This window comes from Polypterus senegalus, chromosome 10, assembly GCF_016835505.1.
Source record: "Polypterus senegalus isolate Bchr_013 chromosome 10, ASM1683550v1, whole genome shotgun sequence".
Taxonomy (NCBI): domain Eukaryota; kingdom Metazoa; phylum Chordata; class Cladistia; order Polypteriformes; family Polypteridae; genus Polypterus; species Polypterus senegalus.
In genome coordinates, this window is record NC_053163.1 from 1,717,299 (window position 1) to 1,739,761 (window position 22,463).

At 37.0% G+C, this 22,463-nt stretch overlaps 1 protein-coding gene across 1 annotated transcript; it reads right to left on the reverse strand.

Annotated features, from left to right (window-relative positions):
- Nucleotides 1-2,986: 2,986 nt before the first annotated feature.
- Nucleotides 2,987-22,280, reverse strand: taf8 (TAF8 RNA polymerase II, TATA box binding protein (TBP)-associated factor). The gene is made up of 8 exons (XM_039764798.1): nt 22,233-22,280; nt 15,436-15,595; nt 11,172-11,270; nt 10,645-10,707; nt 10,260-10,384; nt 4,049-4,196; nt 3,808-3,950; nt 2,987-3,468 (listed from the first exon to the last, which is right to left on the reverse strand). Exons 1-8 carry the CDS (start codon nt 22,278-22,280, stop codon nt 3,328-3,330), a joined length of 927 nt encoding a protein of 308 aa, XP_039620732.1. The 3' UTR covers nt 2,987-3,327.
- Between the last annotated feature and the right edge of the window lie 183 nt (nt 22,281-22,463).

A 22,463-nucleotide genomic window follows, 5' to 3' on the forward strand; every position in this document is an offset into this window, starting at 1 on the left:
AAATCACATCGTAATTAGAGTAGCACGTTAAATGCTTTGTTTTGTATTTGATCTTTTGCTCTCTGTGTGTGAAACACTACGTGCTTTCGCTTCTCTTCCTCCAACTGGACACAGAGTCCATTACATTCGTGATATTACAGCTCTCTGAATAACTAAAATACTGAGATGTATACGTGATATCTTTTTCATTATGATAGGAGTTAAAGCACGTTATTAAACAGGGGAACATGGTGTGTGATTGTGCGCGACCTTCGATGAAATTATTGTAGCAGTACTGTCTCTTTCAAACGTACTAACCTCCAATTCCTGACCTTCCTTTTCTTTCTCCAAATACCCAATCGCCACACAATCAGCTCTGTAATAGACGTTAAGCCATCTGTAAAATTACAACGGCAATTCTTCAAAACTTTTAAGGAAAATTGAAATATCTTCATAGTATGTGTTTAATTATTGTATCCGTCTATCCTTCCAGTGTTGCATCAGCCGCAGAAAGAATACAGCGCAAGGTAGGATCAATCCGTGATCTTGCTAGCGCTGCGGCACCGTGTCCTCACATGTTTAATTATTAACAATACAGATTAGTTAAATGAAGTTAAAGTTTTATCTGTATAATATAATAAACATATTTTGCTGCATTTCATCTTAAAAATGATAGTCATATGTAAATACAGTACACACTTTATAAAGTGGCTCAGGTTGTGCGATATTATAACTGTAGTGCAAGTTTACAGTGAGGTTATTGCACTTATAAGTACAGACAGTTCTACAAGGAGCAAATGATTGAGTGTGTTTATAGTTCTTGGGATGAAACTGTTTCTGAACAGCGAGGACCGTACACGAAAGACTTTTTGCTGTGGCTGAGACAGCGTGTGCTTGAAGCTGTATACTGCTAATTCTCTTTCCGATCAGCTGCTGCTGTGATTCACACTCGGATACAGTGATATAAATACTCCGAGTGGTGCAGTGAGAGTAATATGGAAAAAGATGATCCACTGTGGCAACCCTTAACGGGAGGAACTGAAAGAAGAAGAAGAAGAAGAAGAAGGTGGAGTGAGAGTAACAATGCTAAAGCAGTTATGGTATTTGGAATACTATGGCTATTCCCTGGGCCATTATATTGTTACAGGTTAATTACAATCCGATGCATTACGCTAATAAACAATATGTGGTTAGTTTCAGTGTATTTATAAAGCCTCGGCAGGAATGTGGATCTAAGAAATAAAGAGAAACCACACGGGAACAGTAGCTACTTTGACGCTGGGTGCCGCCAGTCTGCAAAACCGAGTGGGTAACTTGCGTACAACAAGGTATGAGGTACCGTGGAAAAGTGCGTGGCTTTACGCCAAGTTTAGGTTTTTACATCGCGATTTTAACGTGGATTCTTATGCAACATTTCTGTGCATATGCGCCGTTTATACATGAGGCCCCAGGACTCTAAAGACTTGGACCTTCGTCCTTTTGTATAGACATCGGGAGTGCCACACACCCCTTTCTAGCGACCTCATGACCCCCCCATGCTCTCCCAATCCCTCTACTGACTTCACAGGAAGAATCACATGAATGTCACTGCCAAGGTAAGTAAACCTCTCAACAAGGTCGACTCTCTCCGCAGACAGACACACCGCTGATGGCCATGCCCAAGAGGTCATTAAAGGCCTGGAAATAATGAACACTGCTAATAATTACACACATGGGGGTGACATGGTGGCAGTGTGTAAGCGCTGCCATCTCGCAGAGAGTCACACTGCTGGTTTCCTTCCAAAGATATGCAGATTTGGTGACACTAAAATGATGCTAGTGTATGCGAGTGCTTGTATTCACCTTGTGATGAGCTGATGCCCATCCAGGGATTGTTTCATCCTCGTGCCCAATGCTTGCTGGAATGGACACATCCCTGGATTGATGGATTTAATCATTAAACATCCTTTTGAGCGATATTGCGGTAAGGGTTCATCGGAATTTAACGGGTGCTCCAGGCAATTCAAAACACAGAGAAGCCAAACCTATTCTCACCGTGATAATATCTCGTACTGCCACCTGGTGGATTCCTCCAGATTTCCGTAAAGTACGCGTGCAAGTATAAACAGTAAAATGCTTGTGTAGCAGGAGCGTCCGCTGGAGCATGTGTTGCATCACGTGAAGTATAAACCTGGCCTAAGTCGAGTTCTGAAGGTCCCTAAAATTCTACCACACCACTTGGTAACTCATTCCATGTGTCTAAAGTTCCCAATGTGAAGAAAAATGTCCTAATATTTATGCAAAATTTACCCTTAACAAGTTTCCAACTGTGTCCCCGTGTTCTTGCTGAGCTCATTTTAAAGTCTCAATTCACTGGACTAATTCCCTTCAGAATTTTAAACACTTCACTCAAGTCTCCTCTTAATTTTCTTTTGTTTAAACTGAAAAGGCTCAGCTTTTTTAATCTTTCTTCATAACTCATCCCCTGTAGCCCTGGAGTCAGCCTAGTCGCTCTTCTCTGGACTTTTTCTAGTGCTGCTATGCCCTTTTTGTAGCCTGGAGACCAAAACTGCACCCAGTACTCCAGATGAGGCCTCATCAGTGACTTGTACTCCACACATCAAGGCGCTATATAACCTGACACTCTGCTAGCCTTCTTAATGGCTTCTAAACACTCTCTGGCAGTTAATCAAGCAAACATGGATTTGTATTTCTAAAACAGCAGGAAAAATCAAGCAAAATAAAAAACTGCTAAGAGATTTTGTGTTTCATGCTTTGATAAACTTATGGAGTTAAGTTAAATATGCTAACAGATGTGAATAATAAATGAAATTAAATACAGGCTGCAAAAACACTTAATTTGCCTGTCATTTAGTTTAATTACAAAATAAAATAACTGCACATTTTTAAAACTCAATCTATGAACATAAAACAGTAGAAACAATACTTATTAAATTTACAATGGAAAATAAAGCAAAAAAGTTTAACAGATAAACCTATTTTAATTACAAAATAATATGTTACATTAACAGTTTAAACTTATTACCAGTTTCTTGAATGTCAGGACAAGCATTTACTGTACAAAAGCAAAAAAATATATATATAATTTACAGAAATAAAAAAAAAATACATCAAACATTTTTCCTCGAGAGTAACTTGTAAATGAAAGAGAAAAAATGTCTTGAACTTTAACTAGAAAATGGAACCTTGGAGTAGAACAGCCTCTGTTATGAAACACTTTACAGCAACTTAACTCTCTGCTTCCCTGGAAAGTTTGAAAGCAAACTTTGATCGTCTAATGAGGGTCTAATCTGCGCCAGGACCATCTTAACTTGCTATAGCTTGGAGCCACAAACTGCTGACCAGGATTCATTTCTTCCGTCGTACTTTTGGCTTCTTAACAGGCCGCAGGTAAGGGTTGTCAATCATATTTTCTTCGTTAGCTTTTGCAGAAGCGAGGGCACCACCTTGGGGTAAGACATTGTTCTCTTTATCAGCTCCTGTCTCATCCTAAGTGAAAGAAGTGTATGGTTAAGCATTCTGATAGCAGACTTAAACAGCACTGCACTGAACGCTAAGTATTGTGGACATTTCAAGGGAAAAATTCTTTTTGATTTGATACGATGTACTTTATTAATCCCTGAGGGGAAATTGTCTTTTCACATGACCTTCATATAGCATATTTTTACTGTCGTCACATATATTTTTTTTTTTTTAAATTTTGCTTCCTTTTTCTTTGATAATTGTATAATTAAATCTAAACAATTTTATTACCTTCCAACAAGGCAGTTAATAATTTACACAGCATGTAAAGAGAAAGCTCATCACATGTAATACAAGGCTACTCACATTACTAATGTTCATAGAGATGTTCTCATTGTCTGTCTGGTCATCCTGCTCGGAGGAGTCTGTCTCTTCCAGCTGCTGTAGCTCGAGTTCAGAGGGCAACAACGCATTCAAATAAGGGATGGCACTGGGTCTTGCTGCAATCACTGCAAAAAGAAAGCCGACAGTCTGTGAGGAATTACATTATTGAGTTTCACACATGCAGAAAAACTGAATTCCAGTATCTCTGTGAACTAAGGCTTACATGGGAAGGCGGTAATGTCATCTTTGAAGAGGCTTTGTGTCTCTCCAGTCTTGGCCATAAACCGAGTCAGAGCACGTTCCACATCCCTGCGCTGGGAAGCTGCTTTCTCACGTACAATCTGGTACTCCAAGATGGGTTCACGGTACGTCTACAGGCAAATACGACAGTAAGGAGAGAAAGAGGTAAATCCAATGCTTAAAAAAAGTATCCACCTCATTGGAAGTTTTCACATTTTGTTGTTTAACACTGAGTCACAGTTGATTTAGTTTGGCTTTTTTGAGAATGATGAATAGAGAATGACTTTAATGTCAAAGTGAAAAAAGATACCGTGTTTCCCCCTAAAATAGGACCTATTCCAAAAATAAGCCCTAGCATGATTTTTAGGCTGCTCTGCAATATAAGCCCTACCCCAAAAATAAGCCCTAGTCAAGATCATCAGCTGAAAAGTAAGGCGCCTAAGGCCAGGTTTATACTTCATGCGATGTGACGTCTGTGCCCGTAACATCCATTAATTTCTGCGGACACCCTGCCACAATATCTCTGAAAAGGATGTTTAATGATTACATCCATCAACTCGGGGAAGCACCCATTCCAGCAGCATCAGCGCAAGACAGAAACAAAATCTCTGGACGGGGCATCAGCTCATCGCAAGGTGAACAAAAGCACACACATACACTGGTGTCATTGTAGCCTCACCAAATCCCCAAACCTTCGTGTCTTTGGATGGAAAACTGAGCACACTGTGGAAACCCAGCAGGAAAATATGCAAACTCCACGCAGGGATTACAAGGGACGTGACTCCCTGCGAGACAGCAGCGCTACCCCTCTGCCACTGTGCCACCCCATATGTGTAACTATTAAGAGTATTAATTATTTAAACAAAGTTAACGATTTATCTGTAAGATGTAACATACATATTTTTAATGCATTTCATCATGAAAGTGATATCAAGTATAAATCTAAGAATTCTAAATGTGCAGAGAGCTGGAATATCATAAATGTAATGAGCTCTGTGTGACGATGCTGCTTGCCTCTGCTGTCAACAACTGGGTCGGTTTTAAGATGGCGTTTACGACGGTCTGCTTTAATGATAAAGTAAAGAACATTTCGAGGTTAAAGCCAAAATTTCGACTTTAATCACAAAACAGACATTTTCATTATGTAATTTTTTTTCCCTCTGTGGCTCAAATACACCGCTGTACATTCTGACGGTATTGCAAAAAAAAAAAAAAAAAATGACACAGAGGATGGTATGTGAGACTTTTAAAATGTACTGTGTCATTACTTTGGGGAATATGTGACACTTGAATATCAAAGCACCATGAATGCATTTGTATGTCGGCATTTTGCTTCACCACATCGAACCATTCATCAAACATCGAGGCGCGCACCTCGATCCTGGAGGATTCTAAAAGCGCCTGCGGTAGCAAGAAATTCAGGCTGAAATTCAGGTTTTGAATGTGGAGAGTTATGACGATATTTCAGAAGAAGATGACATGACTGTATTTGGATAAATGTATATTGTTGTACATGAATAAATATAAGATATCCCCCGAAAATAAGCCCTAGTGCATCTTTTAGAGCAAAAATTAATGTTAAGACCCTGTCTTATTTTGAGGGAAACACGGTATATGCGAAGTGCTCAAAGTTAACTAAAGATATAAAACACAAACGCATTTATCAGAAAAGTATTCACTAGGGCTGTCAGATTGAACATCACTATTTGAGTATATCTCTCTATTATACTGTAAAAGAAAATCTTGAGACCATTTCCAAGAGATTTTTTCAAGTCACGCCCTCCTCTTGACCACGCCCACGGTCCTCTCACCTCTCATTCGTGTGAATGCTTTTGTCAGACACAGTTCTTGTGCTCTCAGCTCTCATATATTTTTACATTTTCCTCCCTTTAAGTTCCCAATTAAAGAAGACATTATGTCCAAATCTTATTGAAGAATTTCATCCCAAAGGGTTATCAACAGAAGAAATGAGTACACGGGCAATCCTAGCACCGAGAAACGATGAAGTCAAACGAATTTAAAATGAAAATTGTCGATCAGTCAGACAGCAAATTGGTTAAATGTGTATCAATAGACTATGCTGAAACAGTTGGTGGTGATGGTGCAGAAGATGAAAACATCAACTTACAATATCACGAAGAATATCTACAATCGTTAACACCGTCCGGTCTCCAACCGGCCAAATTACTGTTGAAAGAAGGATGTATTGTAATGTTATTGCGCAATTTATGTCTGAGTGATGGGCTATGCAATAGGACAACGACATGTAAAATTTTAACAGGCGACAAGAAAGGTAATGTAGTACATCTTCCACGGATAACATTAGACACCAAAGGAGATCTTGATATGCCATTCGTATTAAAATGTTTACAGTTTCCCCGTTAGAATAGCTATGCTATGACAGTTAACAAATCACAGGGACAAACATTCAAAAAGGTCAGTTTACTTATTAGAGAGAAAGAAATGATATTCACTCACGGGCACTTATACGTTGTGTTGTCATGATGTAACGCCAAACACGGAATCAAAATTCAAAGCGATATTGACGAAAAGTTAATTCCAAATATTGTTTTTACTGAAGGTTTACAGTAAAAATTTAAGTTTAAAAATTATTTGCATGTTAATTTCAAAGCCAAACAGAACGAAAACGTATAACGCAACGAATACCTAAAACGCAACATGAAACAATTTTCTTTAAATCTATTATTATTTTTTACCATGGTTAATTACTCACTGTAATGTAAAAATAGTTAGGTCTATTATGCATATGTAACAATTCCTATGAAAATAACAATCTGTTTAAATTGTACATCCACTTCCCCATACGCAAACGGCAGAGCTATGAAGTGGCTAGCTAGTAGTGCCCGCACAGGGGGTTGAGGAGTGAAGCGAGCAGGGGGCAGAGCCCCCTAGTTTCAAATATATTTTAAAAAAGGTCTTGTTCTAAGGCAAAAGCTGACATTCGATTGTCAAAGAATGGTTGTTTGTTTTACCAGCACTAACTATGACATTGTTACTCCAGACGCGCTATGCAAAGCTTTTGTATTTTACTTGTGTTTTTGTGCTTCACTTCCACAATCAGCCTTTTTATAATTTTGAATGGCTAGCTTATCATCTTCATTAATAAAACTCACAGTCACATGCCTTCAAGTTTTATTTTCTATCCCATTACTCTGCGCTTTCAACTTCAACCAGTGCATTTTTTTTTTTTTCTATATATAAACACTTTTCCTGTGCCCTAATAAGTGCACATTCTGCATTCTGTCCCATTCACTTTTAAACCTGAGACACCTCAATGTTTAATGCTAAGACCTTCTCATGAAAGCAAATGGAAAATACCTGTACAAGTTCTTTCATTACAACGCTTTCAAACCTCAACTGTCATCCAACACACCATGTCCCACAATGAATCTCCATCTTACATGGCTGCTGGTTTGACACATAAGGCCTAAAACAATGAAGTGTAACTACAAATATTCAGGCCACCTTTGTTAAAATATTGCTGCATATGTAAATTAGAACCCTGACGTGACATTGTTACAATCCGGTTTTTCTGGGTCAGTCCATAGGTGCCGACTGGCTTTGTATTCTGATTGCCGCAATATAAATGGTACCCTGCCGCTGCTGATTGCACAAATAACAAAATAACAGAATAAGTCTGCATTCGACCTGCCTGCCTTTTGCCTGCTTTTTTTACTTTGCTTACTATTTTCACCTTGTCACTGTCTTACTAACTAACCAGTATCCCTTTTGACCTTAAACTGCTCTGCTGTTTGGGAGCAAGACACGGCACAATAAATTTGCACCGCAGTACTCCAGCGGTGTGCTGCAAGCAGGACCCACACAACATTGTCATAAGTGCGTCACGATTTGCAGATGCCAAAGTAAAAAAGCATTAATAATAATGTAGCAAAGCACGGCGTCTGCATGTGTAACTCGTATGGATTTGAATTTCTTATGGCTGCTTTTAAAGCTTTTCACACCCAGGCGTCAGTACTATACTGAAAAAAAATCGGGAGTGGTCTCCCCTCGACTTTCATGTATACTCAGATATGGGGATGGATATTTGAGGAGTAAACCGCAAGACAATTTATATTATGTACATTAAAGACCCATCAACAACAAAACAAATCAAATTAATAATATATTGAACAATTATTATAAATGTAAATCAGACTCTGCAGCTGCATGAATAAAAGGTAAGGTACTACTTCTGTTAACGGAAATAGCCCAAAAGCTAATGGAAATCTATGTTTTGTACCTAATACTTGTATGCAAAATTTGGTTGACCTAAGTGAAAGCGTACTCAAGTTATCGTGTTTACATACACATACACACACACACAAGTCCAAAAATGGTATTTTTTGGACTCGGGGAGCTCTAAAGCTGCTAAATTCATCAAAATCTCAAAATGGAATTTTTGGAGGATTCTAATACTTTCTCTATACGAGAAAGTCAAGGAGGTCTAAAACATTGAGAATAATCAACATCGAATTTTTGGATCATTACAATACTTCCCCTATATCCCTTCGTATATGAGAAGGTAAAAATGAAGGCAGTACAGATGCTGGGGATTTTGACAGCTCTTATATTTAAACAGTTTAAGGCTGTTACCATAATAATAAAGTATTAAAAAAAAGCATGTACAAACGTACATGTAACATTCAGAATAGTTAACCTAAGTTTGAATATATTTGTGTATTTACTTACTTTTAATTTGAATATTCAAACCTTATTTTTTAACTAATTTAAACAGCCCTGGCATTCACCCCTCAAGTCAGTATTTGGTAGATGCACCTTTGGCAGCCATGACAACAGAATACACAAACCTCTAAAATTCAAACAACAGCACGGGTGTCAAATGTATTTTTTAAAGTGGACGGCTTCATCAATACCCAAAATTGTCAGTTTTCTCAAAGCCCCTCTTTTAATGTTTGTTTCATGTATAGATTGTACAATCACATTTACACCTGGCATTAAAATGTATCTCCAGAGTCCACTCATGTTCATCTGTGCCACACAGCAGCTACTTAACTATAGTTAAGAGTGGGAATGTGCTGCTCACAATGACCCAACAAGAAACAGTGAAAAGACAGTGACATGCCACACTGCTATCAAGGAATTCAAAGACATAACACTCTTCTAAAGGAGTACAGCTTGACGTGCGCTATACCTATTTCTCCGCTCGCTTTTTAAAGCTGCTCAGGTATCAGGACTGGCTGCCCTTCCTGCCACTGCCCTACACGATGCTTTCATCTTTCCGCTGGTTTGATTGTTATATGTGGATATGCAACACATTTGCATTTCCATTTATGTTAAATGTGGCTAATTCTGATGGAAATGCTGAAGTTATGAATCAATAGGATAACAAAGTAGTCTTTGTTATAAAGGTGTAAAAAAATGTCTGCAGCAACTAATTCTGCACTTTGAAATTACTTTTGTTTTCATTTTTCTCAAAAACACAATTATGTTATACATGCTTTAGTAAATAATACACGAGCCAAGTGAGTAGGAAGCAACTTTTGTTACTATCAAAAACCATCTGCAGTAACAAATTCTCTATTTTGAAAATGACTAGTTATTATTATTATATATCCCTAAAAAACACTTACATATTTATGTTATGATTAAAAAATTCAGGCACTAAAAACACATTTTTCTTAAATACACAGGCGGTTTTTGAAATGGCTTCTTTATTTTGTATTATACTTCAAACAATACAGGTAATGTAATAGCACTAGCAGCAAATATGCTTTTGTTAATTAAATAAGTTCAAAGACAAGCATGTATGCCAAGACTGCTGCAAAGGTTAAGAATCGCAGATTTCAAATACAGCACTATACTTTTTGTACGCACACTTATAATTTGTACTTGACTAATGAAGTGATTACTTAAAAGTGTAGCTTATACAGAATTACATTTTTTCTTTCATATTTGGACCAACCAACTAATACAGTATGTAGAAAAAAAGTCTAAACATGGTTCATAACTTAATAATTGATGTCTTTCCTACCTATGGCAAATTTTACATTCTATTTGAGTCTTGAGCAAAGAAGTTTAAAAGAAAATGGAGGTGATCCTCTAAATAAAGGAAATACAATTTGTTTAAAGTGCAACAATCCTTTAATATCTAAACCTGCCTAAATAAAACCTACTACTTGTTTAAAAATTGTGGCCATTATAAAAACCCTTACCGGGGTTTTGATGTAAGTATGAGGGTCCGGAAATTCTGGAAAGTGTGTAGGGATATGTGAAGGGTGGGTCCTCTTCATGCCAGCCACAAGAGCCTTGGGGGTGACCGGAGGATTTGTTACTGGAGCTAGCAATACAAAATTAAGTAAAATGCATTATAAACAAACTCTGAATACAAAAAAACAAACAAAATTAAACAAAACTGGATAAATCTTGGGATTTCACTGCAAAGGAATAAGGCATTTTAAACAAGATTATTAACTTGAAATCCCAAATTTAAACATAAAAAACCTAATCCTGAAAGTCTGTATGAACCTTGTCTAAAATAAAATATTTTCCCAGAACTTCATATAACTCATGCTTTTGACTGAAATGCATGTTACCTACGGGCAGTTATGACCATTCTTTGGGAGCGCTTGGCATAAACTGGCAGGGTATCCACATTGAAACCTGAATAATCAGAAGAGAAGAAATATGAAAATATTAATGCACACAACACCATGTTACTATTTTTACTGTGCAGAATCATTTGTTTAATGCAGCTTTCAAAAGTAAAGCATTATACACTCCAACTGAGTGACCAGAAAATATGAAGTTAACAAGCAATAAGGGAACAAATTAAAAGAAATGCAGTGTAACAGTTTGTTCGAACTCCGGATTAAAAATCCACATTCCAAACAATTTCCAAAAAAAAAAAATCAGAGTATTCTTAACATCTTTAGGAATGTCTGATTAACCAAATACTGAAAATAAAAAATTATATGGGTAGTAATATTGTTAATAGGAAAAAAAAAATGGAGCTAGTGTGACAATTGTGCGCTCATGCCATCCAGAGTAAAATTCTGCTTTTCATACGCAAGTTCAAATCATTCAGCAGTTAGTCCTCAACAAGCTTCTACATCCGTATTACTCACCCATTTCCACAAGAGTGACCATCACATCTGAAAGTGTGGGCTGTGTTCGGGCTGTGTGCTCACAGTAGTTCTTAGCATAGCGTCCGATTTCTGTGATATCTGCCAAAAATGAAAGTAGCCTGATTTTCACATCTCATTTTTAAACATCCAAGTCAGGAACATTTCAAATTAGCAATGCAACTGTGTCCTAATCCTTAAAGTATTACAAAAATATTTAACAACTTTCCAACTGTTTCCCCATTCGTAAAGGGTAAATTTCACACAAATATTAGCAAGTTTTTCTTCACACAGAGAACTATAAACACATTATAAGTTACCAAGCAGAGTGGTAGACAGTAGGACTATAGGCACCTTCAAAACTAGACTTGATGTTGTTTAGAGAGAATTAAGTGGATAGGACTGGCAAGCCTTGGGCTGAATGGCCTTTTCTTGTCATGATTGTTCTAATGTTCTAAACAAAAAAATTAAACATATGGAGAGGATAAAGCCTATGTCACATTGCATGACTTTTTGTCGTGGTGCATGTTATATTTGCTGATAGCAGTTGCTTATCTCGTCGCTGCCCCAGGTCAAATTACAAGACTGAAAATTACAGTCCACATCATATTTACTGAATGAGTATTGATTATCCAGCGCAATTGTGCTCGACCCCTTTCCTGATCGCCAACAGACTGACGAAGCAGCACTTTACGAAAGGGTAACATCTGCAGTAAGTTTAGCCGCAGTCTCTACACTTTTAATTCTTTTTTCCATTCTGCTACGGTATGTAAAATACGAGGCATCAGACAGATGAGCTTCTTTTCTGTTTGGGAGATTCAAAACACATATGTTCTTTATTTCTCAATTCTACATTCTCTGCTCCTATTCCGGGTGAGCAGAAGGCAGTGTGGCTTTGCTCTTTAAAAGGAATGAATGGATGCTTTTGTGAATCAGAGCTGTACAGTACAAAAAGCATCACCATTTTAAGACAGCAGTGCCCTTCTTTTTGCTCTTTCCTCACTGGTTGTTGTGCTCACCTTTTGGATATTTAATAACAAAAATTGGATGAAAAAGCATATCTCCACACTCTGTAACATAACTAACTTTGATCAACCAACTAGCTGCAGGTGTTTGTTGTGAAGAAATCAAATTTGCAGTACTCCGACTGCCAGGTGGCATGGTAGTGTTCCTCCAACAGTAGGATGTGCTTTCTTTTTTGAGACCTATTATCTGACTTTGTTCAAAATTACCAAAAATTAAATGGGAGATGTTCTTCCTGATCCAGCTGTAGCAGGGAGCTTGCCTGAATTAATTTATTCACTTGAAGCAGCCACAAGATCCTGCATAACACTAAAGGTGGAGTAACTCACTGTGGACCACAGACAAGAATTACAGCCTTAAGACGACACTGGTGGAGACAGTGTACTGCTTCATATTTGAGTCACAAATCACCAAACTGAGAACAATAAAAGAGGATTCAAATTGTAAATCTCAAACTAGTCTCTCATTACTAAAGTGTATACAAATTAATTTGTAGGGAATCTTTCAGTTCTGTAATGCTATTGCCCTATTTTTATTTTCTTTTAAATTCCACACACTATAAGCATAAAGTCAATCACAGCATCAGAACTTCCCGTTTTTAAATTTCAGTCACCATTTGGCTACTAAATGCACAATTTCTACGTTCACTTTCTATTCTCCATTAAATGAATGCCTATAGAGTAAATACTATGCTTCTTTTTTAGTTAATGCCAAAAACCCATTTTTATTTTTCAAAAGCCAGAGTGATTTTCTTCTCTGAAATGAGACACGGTAATACTTGCTGAAACAGTGGACTTCTATACTTGTTTTAAGTAAGGACATGAAAACATACAGCACAACATAATCACACAATGAGCTTGCATTTAGAAAAAAAATCAGCAGAATGGAATCAATATTTGTGGAGTAGAAGGAGCATCTCTTCATTTTCTATTGCAAATTACTGTTTGCGGAAAACTTCTTCTAGTTCCATTTATCCATCTATGTTCTCCTCTTGCTTATTCTGAGCAAGATTGTGGGGAAGCTAGCATTAATAACCTCTTCTACCATGGATTCAGAAAGTGTGTCAATCCCTTCACTTTCTGCACACTTTATTTCATTGTAGATTTAATTTTAAATGGATACATTTGCCATTTTTACCCATTAATCTGCACCAAATAACACATAATGAAAAAGTGAATACATGTTTTCAGAAATGTTTGCAAATTTATTAAAAATCAAAGTAACTCATCAATAGAAGTATTCAGACGCTTAATTCAGTACTTTGTCATAGTCACTTTGGAAGCAATTTCAGCTTCCAGTCTTCATGGGTAAGTCTCAACAAACTTTGCACACTTGGATTTAGGCAAGTTATCCCATTCTTTCCGGCAAATCCTCTCAAGCTCTGTCATATTGGATGAAAAGCGTCTCTAAACTACCATCTTCAGGTCTCTCCACAGATGTTCTATAGGGTTTATGTTTGGACTCTGACTGGGCCCTACAAAGACAGTCAAAGACTCTTCCCAAAGCCACTCTAGCATTGTGTTGGCTGTGTGCTTTGGGTCACTGTCATGCTGAAAGTCACCCCAGTCTCAGATGATATGCACTCGCAGGTTTTACTCAAGGACATCTCTGTACTTGACTACATTCCTCCTTCCCTCAATTTTGACCAGTCTCTCTGTCCCTGCCACTAAGAAGCAATCCCACAGCATGATGCTGCCACAATAATACTTCACTGTTGGGATGGTATTATGCAGGTGATGAGCAGTGCCTGGTCGTCACCAGACATAACGACTGGAATACATGTTGTCTCATTAAACAAGAGAATCTTTTTCTTCATGTTTTCAGAGTACTTTAAATGCCATTTGGCAAACTCTAAGCAGGAGTTAGCCAGTCTACCATAAACACCTGATTGATGGAGTGCTGCTTCCATGGTCTTCCTTCTGACAGGGTCTTTCATCTCAGCAGAGGACTTCTAAAGCTCTTTTAAAATGATTATTGGATTCTTGGTCAAAATTCCTGTTCAGTTGCTCAGTTTGGCCAAATGACAAACTGTAGGATGAGTCATGATGGCACCAAATGTCTTCCATTTCACAATTCTTAAGGCCAATGTGCCTCTGGGAACATTCAAAGCTTTAGAAATGCTTTTATACCCTTGTCCTGATTTATGCCTCACCAAAATTTGATTGCAGAGATCTACAGAGAGTTCCTTAGGCTTCACAAGGTTGCTTTTGTTGTGACATACAGTGTGCATTGTGGGACCTCCTATACACAAGTCTGTGCCTTTCTAAACAATGTCCAATCAATTCAGTTTGACACAAGTTAACACCAATCTGTTGTAAAAAAATCACAGGGATAATTTAAAGCAAACAAGATACACATGATCACAATTTGGAGTGCCACAGCAAAAAGTAGACCAATGGACAAAAATGGTAAATGTATTTATTTGAAATTAAATTTACAACACAATAAGGTGTGCAGTGAAGTGGTCTGAATACTTTCTGAATCTACTGCACATTTCACAAAAGTAGTTTTACACGATAAAAAAGGGCAATTGTGTAGTCAAGTACATGCAAAACAAAATTATATCAAAGTTAAAACTACCCTTAAATAATGAGCAAAAATGACATGTGGCAAAGCACACGACTACAAGATTTTGCCCAGCATGTCTAGAGTGGCCTATTAAATTATTTTTTGTAGATCTGTCATGAATGAAATGTACAATATTGTTCAGAAACACAACCAAAAACATCCTGTAGGTTACAAAGAGGATGCATCAGACACACCGGACAAGACTGCACAGCAACATTATGAATCACAAGGAGGGAATAAATATTCATCTTTTAATAAAGATGATTAATAAACTTGAAATGGTAATGGTGTTATTTAATGGGTAAATGTATATGTGTAATATGAATGCTTTACAAGTGGTCTGTAGAAGTGTTCACTTTTTTAAATCACTTATGTAAATTTACAACCGAAAGCTGAACATGCTCTCACAGATGATAATCCACCCATTTATGTTCTAAACCCCCTTGCTTCATTAGTGGTTTAGGTGGTGGAGGAATCAGATCTAGACGACAAAGTTAGGAACCAGCCTTGGACTGGATGTCAGCCTACTTCAAAAATACCAAACACATCTCTGGGGTGTGTGAGAAAATCCACACAACTCACTTGCTAAAAAGCAAATTCCACTTATACAGGGAACAGGCTCAGAATTACACCAAGGTTTACAGATTTCTAGTCTTCTGTATTTACGGTTACTTACAACTCTGAATCATCTCAGTCAGCGACTCCACAGCAGCTTTCTCTGCAGAGTCAAACCCAGCTTCTGTCAAGAGAGAGCTGACGACCACTTGCAAAGTACGCCGACGAGCAAGCTGGTAATTCTCTGCAGGGCTGGAAGACGACTTGGTTCCTGATGACCTCTGAAGAAAGAAACAAAATGGAGTGACACAGATATTCAAGGAGTTCAAACACAAAAGCAGAGCTTATCTCTTGATTAGATATAAAAATCCTGCAACGAGACAAGACTTTTTTCAAGAGATTTTTTCAAGTCCCATGAGATGAGACTTTGGCCATGAGATTTTTTTCAAGTCCTGCCCTCCTCTCAACCATATTCAACCACGCACACGGTACTTTTACCTCTCATTCATGTGAAAGCTTTTGACAGACACAGTTTCTGCACTCTCAGCTCTTATAAATTTAAATTTTTCCTAACTTTAAGTTCCCAATTAAAGAAGATGCATTATGTCTAAATCTTATGGAAGAATTTCATCACAAAGGGTTATCAACAGAAGAAATGAGTACATGGGCAATCCTAGCACAGAGAAACGATTAAGTCGAACAAATTATCACCAAAAATGTTGATTGGTTACACAGCAAATTGGTTAAATGCATATTAATAGACTGTGCTGAAACAGTTGGTGTTGATCGTGCAGAAGATGAAAACATCGACTTACAATATCACGAAGAATATCTACAACTGTTCACACCGTCCAGTCTTGCACCACACAAATTACTGTAGAAAGAAGGATGTGTTCAAGTGGGGAAATGTACTTCTGCGGATAACATTACACAACAAAGGAGATCTTGATATGCCATTCATATTAAAACATTAACAGTTTCCCGTTAGAATAGCTTTTGCAAAGATAATTAACAAATCTCAGAGCCAAACATTCGAAAAAGTCATTTTACTTAAGAGAGAAAGAACCGAATTTAAATCATGGGCAGTTATACGTTTTGTTCCCACGATGAAAGTCTAAACACAGAATCAAAATTCAATGCGATATTGATAAAAATTTAATTCAAAAAATTGTTTTTGCTGAAGTTTTACAGTAAAAGTAAGTTTAAAAAGTATTTTTGTGTTAATTTCAAAGCTAAACATAATGAAATTGTATAACGCAATGAATAACGCAACATTAAACATAATTTACTTTCAAATTATTATGTTTTACTATTTTTTAATATGGTTAATTACTCGCTGTAATGTAAAATAGTTAGGTCTAAGATGCATATGCAACAATTCCCATGAAAATAAAAATCTGTTTAAACTGTACAACCGCATCCCCATACGTGAGCGATAGAACTGGAGAGAGGCTAGCATGTAGCGCAGGGGCGAGCAGAGGGCAAAGCCCCCTAGTCTTTTTAATTAACCAAATCAGTCTGTATTAGCAACAATTCTAAACATGAATCAATTGCAAGAGAATTGCAACAACCTGCATTTGTACTACCTTACGAGAAGCAGCATTTGGATTCAGATCACAAGCATTTACACTACAATCCATCCCTGATCAAAAGGTGCCAGTACCTTTTGACTCACTTGATCCAGTTTAATCAAATAAAATGTATGACTTTTGAAGAGTAATGGATTTCACAATGAATAATATCTTACTAGTATGCTCCTCTATATGATTGTAAGACAACTGCAGGAGTTAATGAACATGTGCCATGTACAGTGGACTTCAGAAAAAATACTCTTCATAAAGACAAACAAAAAACACGCTAAACAGAACGCCTCTAACCAGCTATATTTCCCCAAAAAAAAGTTGAAAAACTATTACATTTATTTTAATACAATTAACAGCATTAAGATAATTATTTTTGTAATCTTCTTGCACAAATCAGAGAAGTTAAAATTATTGCTTATCCTGCATTTTTAAAAGAACTCAAAGCAAGTGCATTTTTAAACATGTGAAACTAACTCAAGCTTAAGGAATGTTGTTTTTGTGGTTGATGTTTCACAAAGATATATAAAAATTACCTTTTTATCATTTATCAAAACAAAAACAAAACCCTCTAATTCCTCTAGACCAGTCTTTAACAGGGAGTTGCCCTCTCAATCAAGTGATTTGGCTCACCAACTTGCCCATCGCTCAGGTACCATCAAAGATTACTATCTTTCACATAATGCCTGCCTCTCTTTACCACAATATCAGCACCTAAAACATCAGCTTTAGATTTAATCACATCTCTGACCTGAAGTGGCTTTACATCATAGGCCATTCATTTAAAACTTATTTTCATTCAAGTCCTGGGGTTACATCTGGGGGCTCAGGTAGCTCTCTTTGACTACAGGGGCAGCCTGCCCTTAAACAGAAACTTAGTCCCATCTTCCTCAGCGAGGGACAATGTGCTGCCATCTGCTAACAAGGAAACCCTGTGGTTTCTTGCCAGCCTTCCATAATCTGCTTGTTCCTCCATGCAGAGTGTTAGGCACACATATACAGTGCCCTCCAGGACTACTGGCATCTTTGGTAAATAAAAGCAAAATCGGCTGTAAAACAGTTTCTGTATTGTTTATCCTATTGATCTAAAAACATTAACAAAAATATCATTTTTAATTGAAGTAAAATGATTGAAAGGAAGAAGTTCTTATTGCAAATATTTTTCTCAAATATGTGCACCCCACCATTATTGACACCACTTAATTTAATACCGTGTACAACCCTCCAGCCAAGTCTCTCCTCTTCAGCTTATTCAACACGTTTCAATGGAGTTTAAGTCAAGAGATTGGGATGGCCATAGTAAAATCCTGATTTTACAGTCAATGATTAATGTTTGTGTTGAATTTGGATCACTGTCCTGCTAGAATATCTAACCATGGAGCAATTTAACTTTCCCTGGTAGAAGCAGTCAGGTTGTGATTTAATACCTGCTGGTATTTATAAAAAGTTGTCCAGGATTTTTGACAGAAAAACAGACTGATAAATCAAAGATCCATCACCATACTTCACAGTATGGATGAGGCACTCTTCTGCAGGTCTATCATTGCCTCTATGGCAAACCTACCTCTGGTGTTGGTTGGTAAAAAGCTCTAGTTTTGTCTTATCTGACCATAAAACTCGATCCCTTTGAAAGTTTCCATAACCCCTGGAAAACTGCTATTGATTGAGTCTGTTTGCTGACAACAGTTTGGTTTTTCTGGCAACCTTCCCAAATAACTTTTGCTTATCTAGGTGGCACCGGACGGTAAATTGAGAGACTCTTACCACAAGACCCAAATAACATCTGCAAATCCCCAGCTGTGATCTTTGGAGATTCTTTGGCCCCTTGATCAATCCTCCTCATTGGGGAGGTGTGGGGTTAATATAAATATAAATTCTCTTCCAAGCCCATTCTTAACACCTCCTTTTGCTTTAAACGTATTACTACCCTGGACATTTTCAACCACTTAGCTATTTTCACATATTCATTTCCTGATTAGTGCAACTCAGTAATATTGTCAGATATCTTCACTGTGTTCTCTTCTTTCTTCATCCACTGCTATATGTCACCTCACATTTATGCCACAGTGAAAAAGGAAGTCAAGAATAGCCACTTAATTGTTCCTACTCACTTAGAACTTAAAAACATAAAATATGAATGAGTATATATTTTAGTTAGATTTTACACATATGACTTTCTATAGGTGACGATAATTGCAAAAATTGTGAGTAAAAATATTTCTTTGCGATAGGAATTTCTTTTTTCATTATATGTTACATCTTTATTAATATTGCAAACGAAAAAACCAAGAGATAAATAATATAGACTTTTATTCACAGCCTATTTTGTCAGTACTAGTGGAGGGCAATGTAATCCTTGCATGTTAACTGGTTTCTAGTGTCCTTACAGACTTGTGTTCCTATCCTTCAAGGACACTGCTGCTGTCTCCCTCTGCTGCCCTCGGATGTTTCACCTTGACTGGATCACTCATGACATTATCTAGGAAAACTGAGGTTTCAAGGTTTAAAAGGCAAATGTTTCCAGGTAGCTACTAATACTCACTGCTCAAGCTGTTGAAAAGTGGCAATGTTTTGCAAGTCAATTAGTACAAATGCAAGAAGAATTTCATTGTACTATGTGCACATTATAGTACTCAATCTATAAAAAATGCAAAACCCACACAGCAAAAAAAAAAAAATAAATAAATAAAAATGGGTGGATACAAAGCAGGTAAAGGAAGTAAAAACTAAAATAAAATCTAACTCTTAACATGTAAATCAAAAGTGCAAACCACCTAATGAGCAATTACATTATCAGGAAGGGGACACAAGTGCATTTTGCTCTCCATTAAGGAATATGATGACAGACCTATAAATGTGATACAGCTGGAGGACTCTGATGTCTAATTATATCTTTCTAGCTCTGATGCTGTGATGTGTGAAGTAAGAATCACTCCACAAACCCCTCATATCTTTTACAGCATCTAGTGAAAATTTGTAGTGCACACTAATGATTCAAGGCCATGTCATTAGTTATAACTAATATTAATCAACAATGTCACATTTAATTTCAATAAATTGTTAATTGTGAAAATACTGAGCTATAGGTACTGCTTCAGGGCCATTATTTGGTTAAATAGGCAACTAAGAAATATTAATGAAAATTTAAAATAGATCATTTAAGACTGTATTTGTAAATCAGCCTGGTGTACTCCAGCGCAAAAATGAATGAAGTCCGAATTACTTTTTACAAAAGGTTTTCAATCATGTTTGTGCTATGACAAGACCACCTCTTGCTGCTCTGAGCAAATAAACTACAAATTATCTGCACTCTTAATAAAATAAAAGCAATTATCAGAGATCTAGCTATCTATAAGGTCAAAAAACAAGAAACCACTGTGTTGTTACTTTACTACAAACATTTCAAACTAAATCTTTCAAATGAATAATTTATTGTTAATATAGCCAATGTCGAATTTAACATTTCATATTATGTTTGTAATAGCATGCTGGGTTTGTAAGTGGATGTGCCCTTAAATAAGGATAAATGATTATGAGAAAACTAGGTGCAGCCTTCACTAGTTCATGTAACACCATAAAGCTTTTTCTTTTTCTCTGAATTCTTCATAAGGTTGGAGAAGATGTTGTGAAGAATCTCAGGTCAATACAAAATTTTACAGCTCATTTATGTCTATGCTTAAATGGACTGCCCTCCTCAACTCAGACCAAATGTGATCAATCAGGTGGAATTCTAGAGACAAAAGCTATTTATTTTTCCTTTTAGGCCTTTCTTTGTTAATTTTTAAAGGTGTATTTTAGGTCATTATAATCCCTTAAAGGCATCCTGTGGCAAAGCTTCACTTGTGTGTCAGAACAACAGATTTCCGGTTTTAATGTTCTGCCATATGGAGTTCCTGATGGCACTGGCCTTAAACTGGGACCAATTGCCAGTCACAGGAAAACAGCCTTGTATTGGCTTCATTTTCTTTTATTTACACAAAGGAATAGAAGCCACATAAGACATAAGTCTGCATAAGACATCTCATACTGTATAGAACAATGAACATTTAGAAGATAAATTATTTGGAAACTCAGAGAGAGAAGCGTCTGCTGAATCAGTAAAACTGTAAGATGGTAATATTTCAGGTACTCGTAACCAGCTAAAGAAACTGGACAGCTGTAACCAAGTTACATTTTTTCATCTATGATAATATCTTAACCAATTATAGCACTGAATTTCAGAGCTCTGATTTGGTCACACTTTAATGCTACTTACATGATTTGCAAGTTCGCTTGTCCTTATCCATCCCATGCGAAAACCCCAAACATATGCAAGCAGACGGATTTCACAGGAGTGGCAGTTGGGGACAGAAACGGGTCCGGGGATTGGATTAAGAAAAATGCGGCTGAGAGCAAAGGACGCACTCCAGGCACAACTTTCATTCTGAAGTTGGATTGAAGGTAAATATTAGCTATACTTAATCTGAACAAAATCAATTTCACAGCGAAATGTTTGGAAAAAAAATACCTTGATTTGTGCAAGGAGTAACCAATTACTATTAAACCTAGTGATTTTCTACGTTGATGCTTTTGACAACACAATCCCTAACCCCGAGGAACAAGCTTACACCAATCTACATTTTGAATGTTTTCTGTCCGATTAAAAACTAATAAAATGGTGTCAGGCACACCGTCTGTTTAATGATTGTAGTATTGATTTGATTCCGATTATACATTTTGTTACAATGACAGGTTTTACCGTAGCTTCAAACGTTGAGGAGTTCCCCTGTAAGTAATAACAGGACGCTATTCCATTTACCTTTAATGGAAAATTGGTTTCAAATATTGTGTATACACCACATGTTCGTTTTTTTAGAATTGTTTTGTACATTTTTGCTCGTGTAAATGAAGTTTCGGTTTTATCAATGAAGGTTTTAGTACTTAAAAGAGCTATTTTAGCGTTTTTGTGCAAACATTTTAAAATTACTAAACATCGCCGTTATGCTTTTAATATTAGTTTTATTTTATTTTAAAACTTTAAACGCTTTGTTTTTTACGGAAACCCAATGCCACTCCTCCGCTAAAAAGAAACACAGCCATATCCATCTTTAGATTGGCTGCCACGTCAACCAATTGGAAACGCTTCTTTATGCTTCCAGCCAATAAACGAATCGGTAGAGGTGGGATTCCAGTCATCATTTTACCTCGAGGTGTCCGAATCATGCATTGAAAGGGTTAAAAAGGTACAAGCACCTTGCTTTCCAAAATGCAAACTCTTACCTAAAATCGAATCGCTGTAATATGAACTTTAATCGCTAGTACCCCATTGCAAAGAAAGCAAGCATATATGCAACCTTACCGTTCCAGAGCCGATCAACCCGCTCCCCACAACCGCAGGGTCCGCCATTGTGTTCTATCGACACGCATGCTCATGCGCCCAAAGCACGCCGGGAATTGTAGTGCTGTATAGTTTTATGTTTAAATTGGGCGGGATTTAGAAGTTCATCGTCCTTCAGTTAGTTTCTGTTTATTATATAGAATATTTGAATCATTATTTCTTTTTATCTGAACATTATTAATTCCTCATTAT

What these genes read in the sequence shown, in the direction of transcription:
- taf8 (XM_039764798.1), bottom strand. Translation starts at nt 22,280, where the DNA reads ATGGCGGACCCTGCGGTTGTGGGGAGCGGGTTGATCGGCTCTGGAACG. An exon ending in GACTGAGATGATTCAGAGTT is followed by an intron (nt 11,271 to 15,435) that starts GTAAGTAACCGT and finishes CATTTTTGGCAG; the next exon opens with ATATCACAGAAATCGGACGC. An exon ending in TGACATTACCGCCTTCCCAT is followed by an intron (nt 3,951 to 4,048) that starts GTAAGCCTTAGT and finishes TTCTTTTTGCAG; the next exon opens with TGATTGCAGCAAGACCCAGT.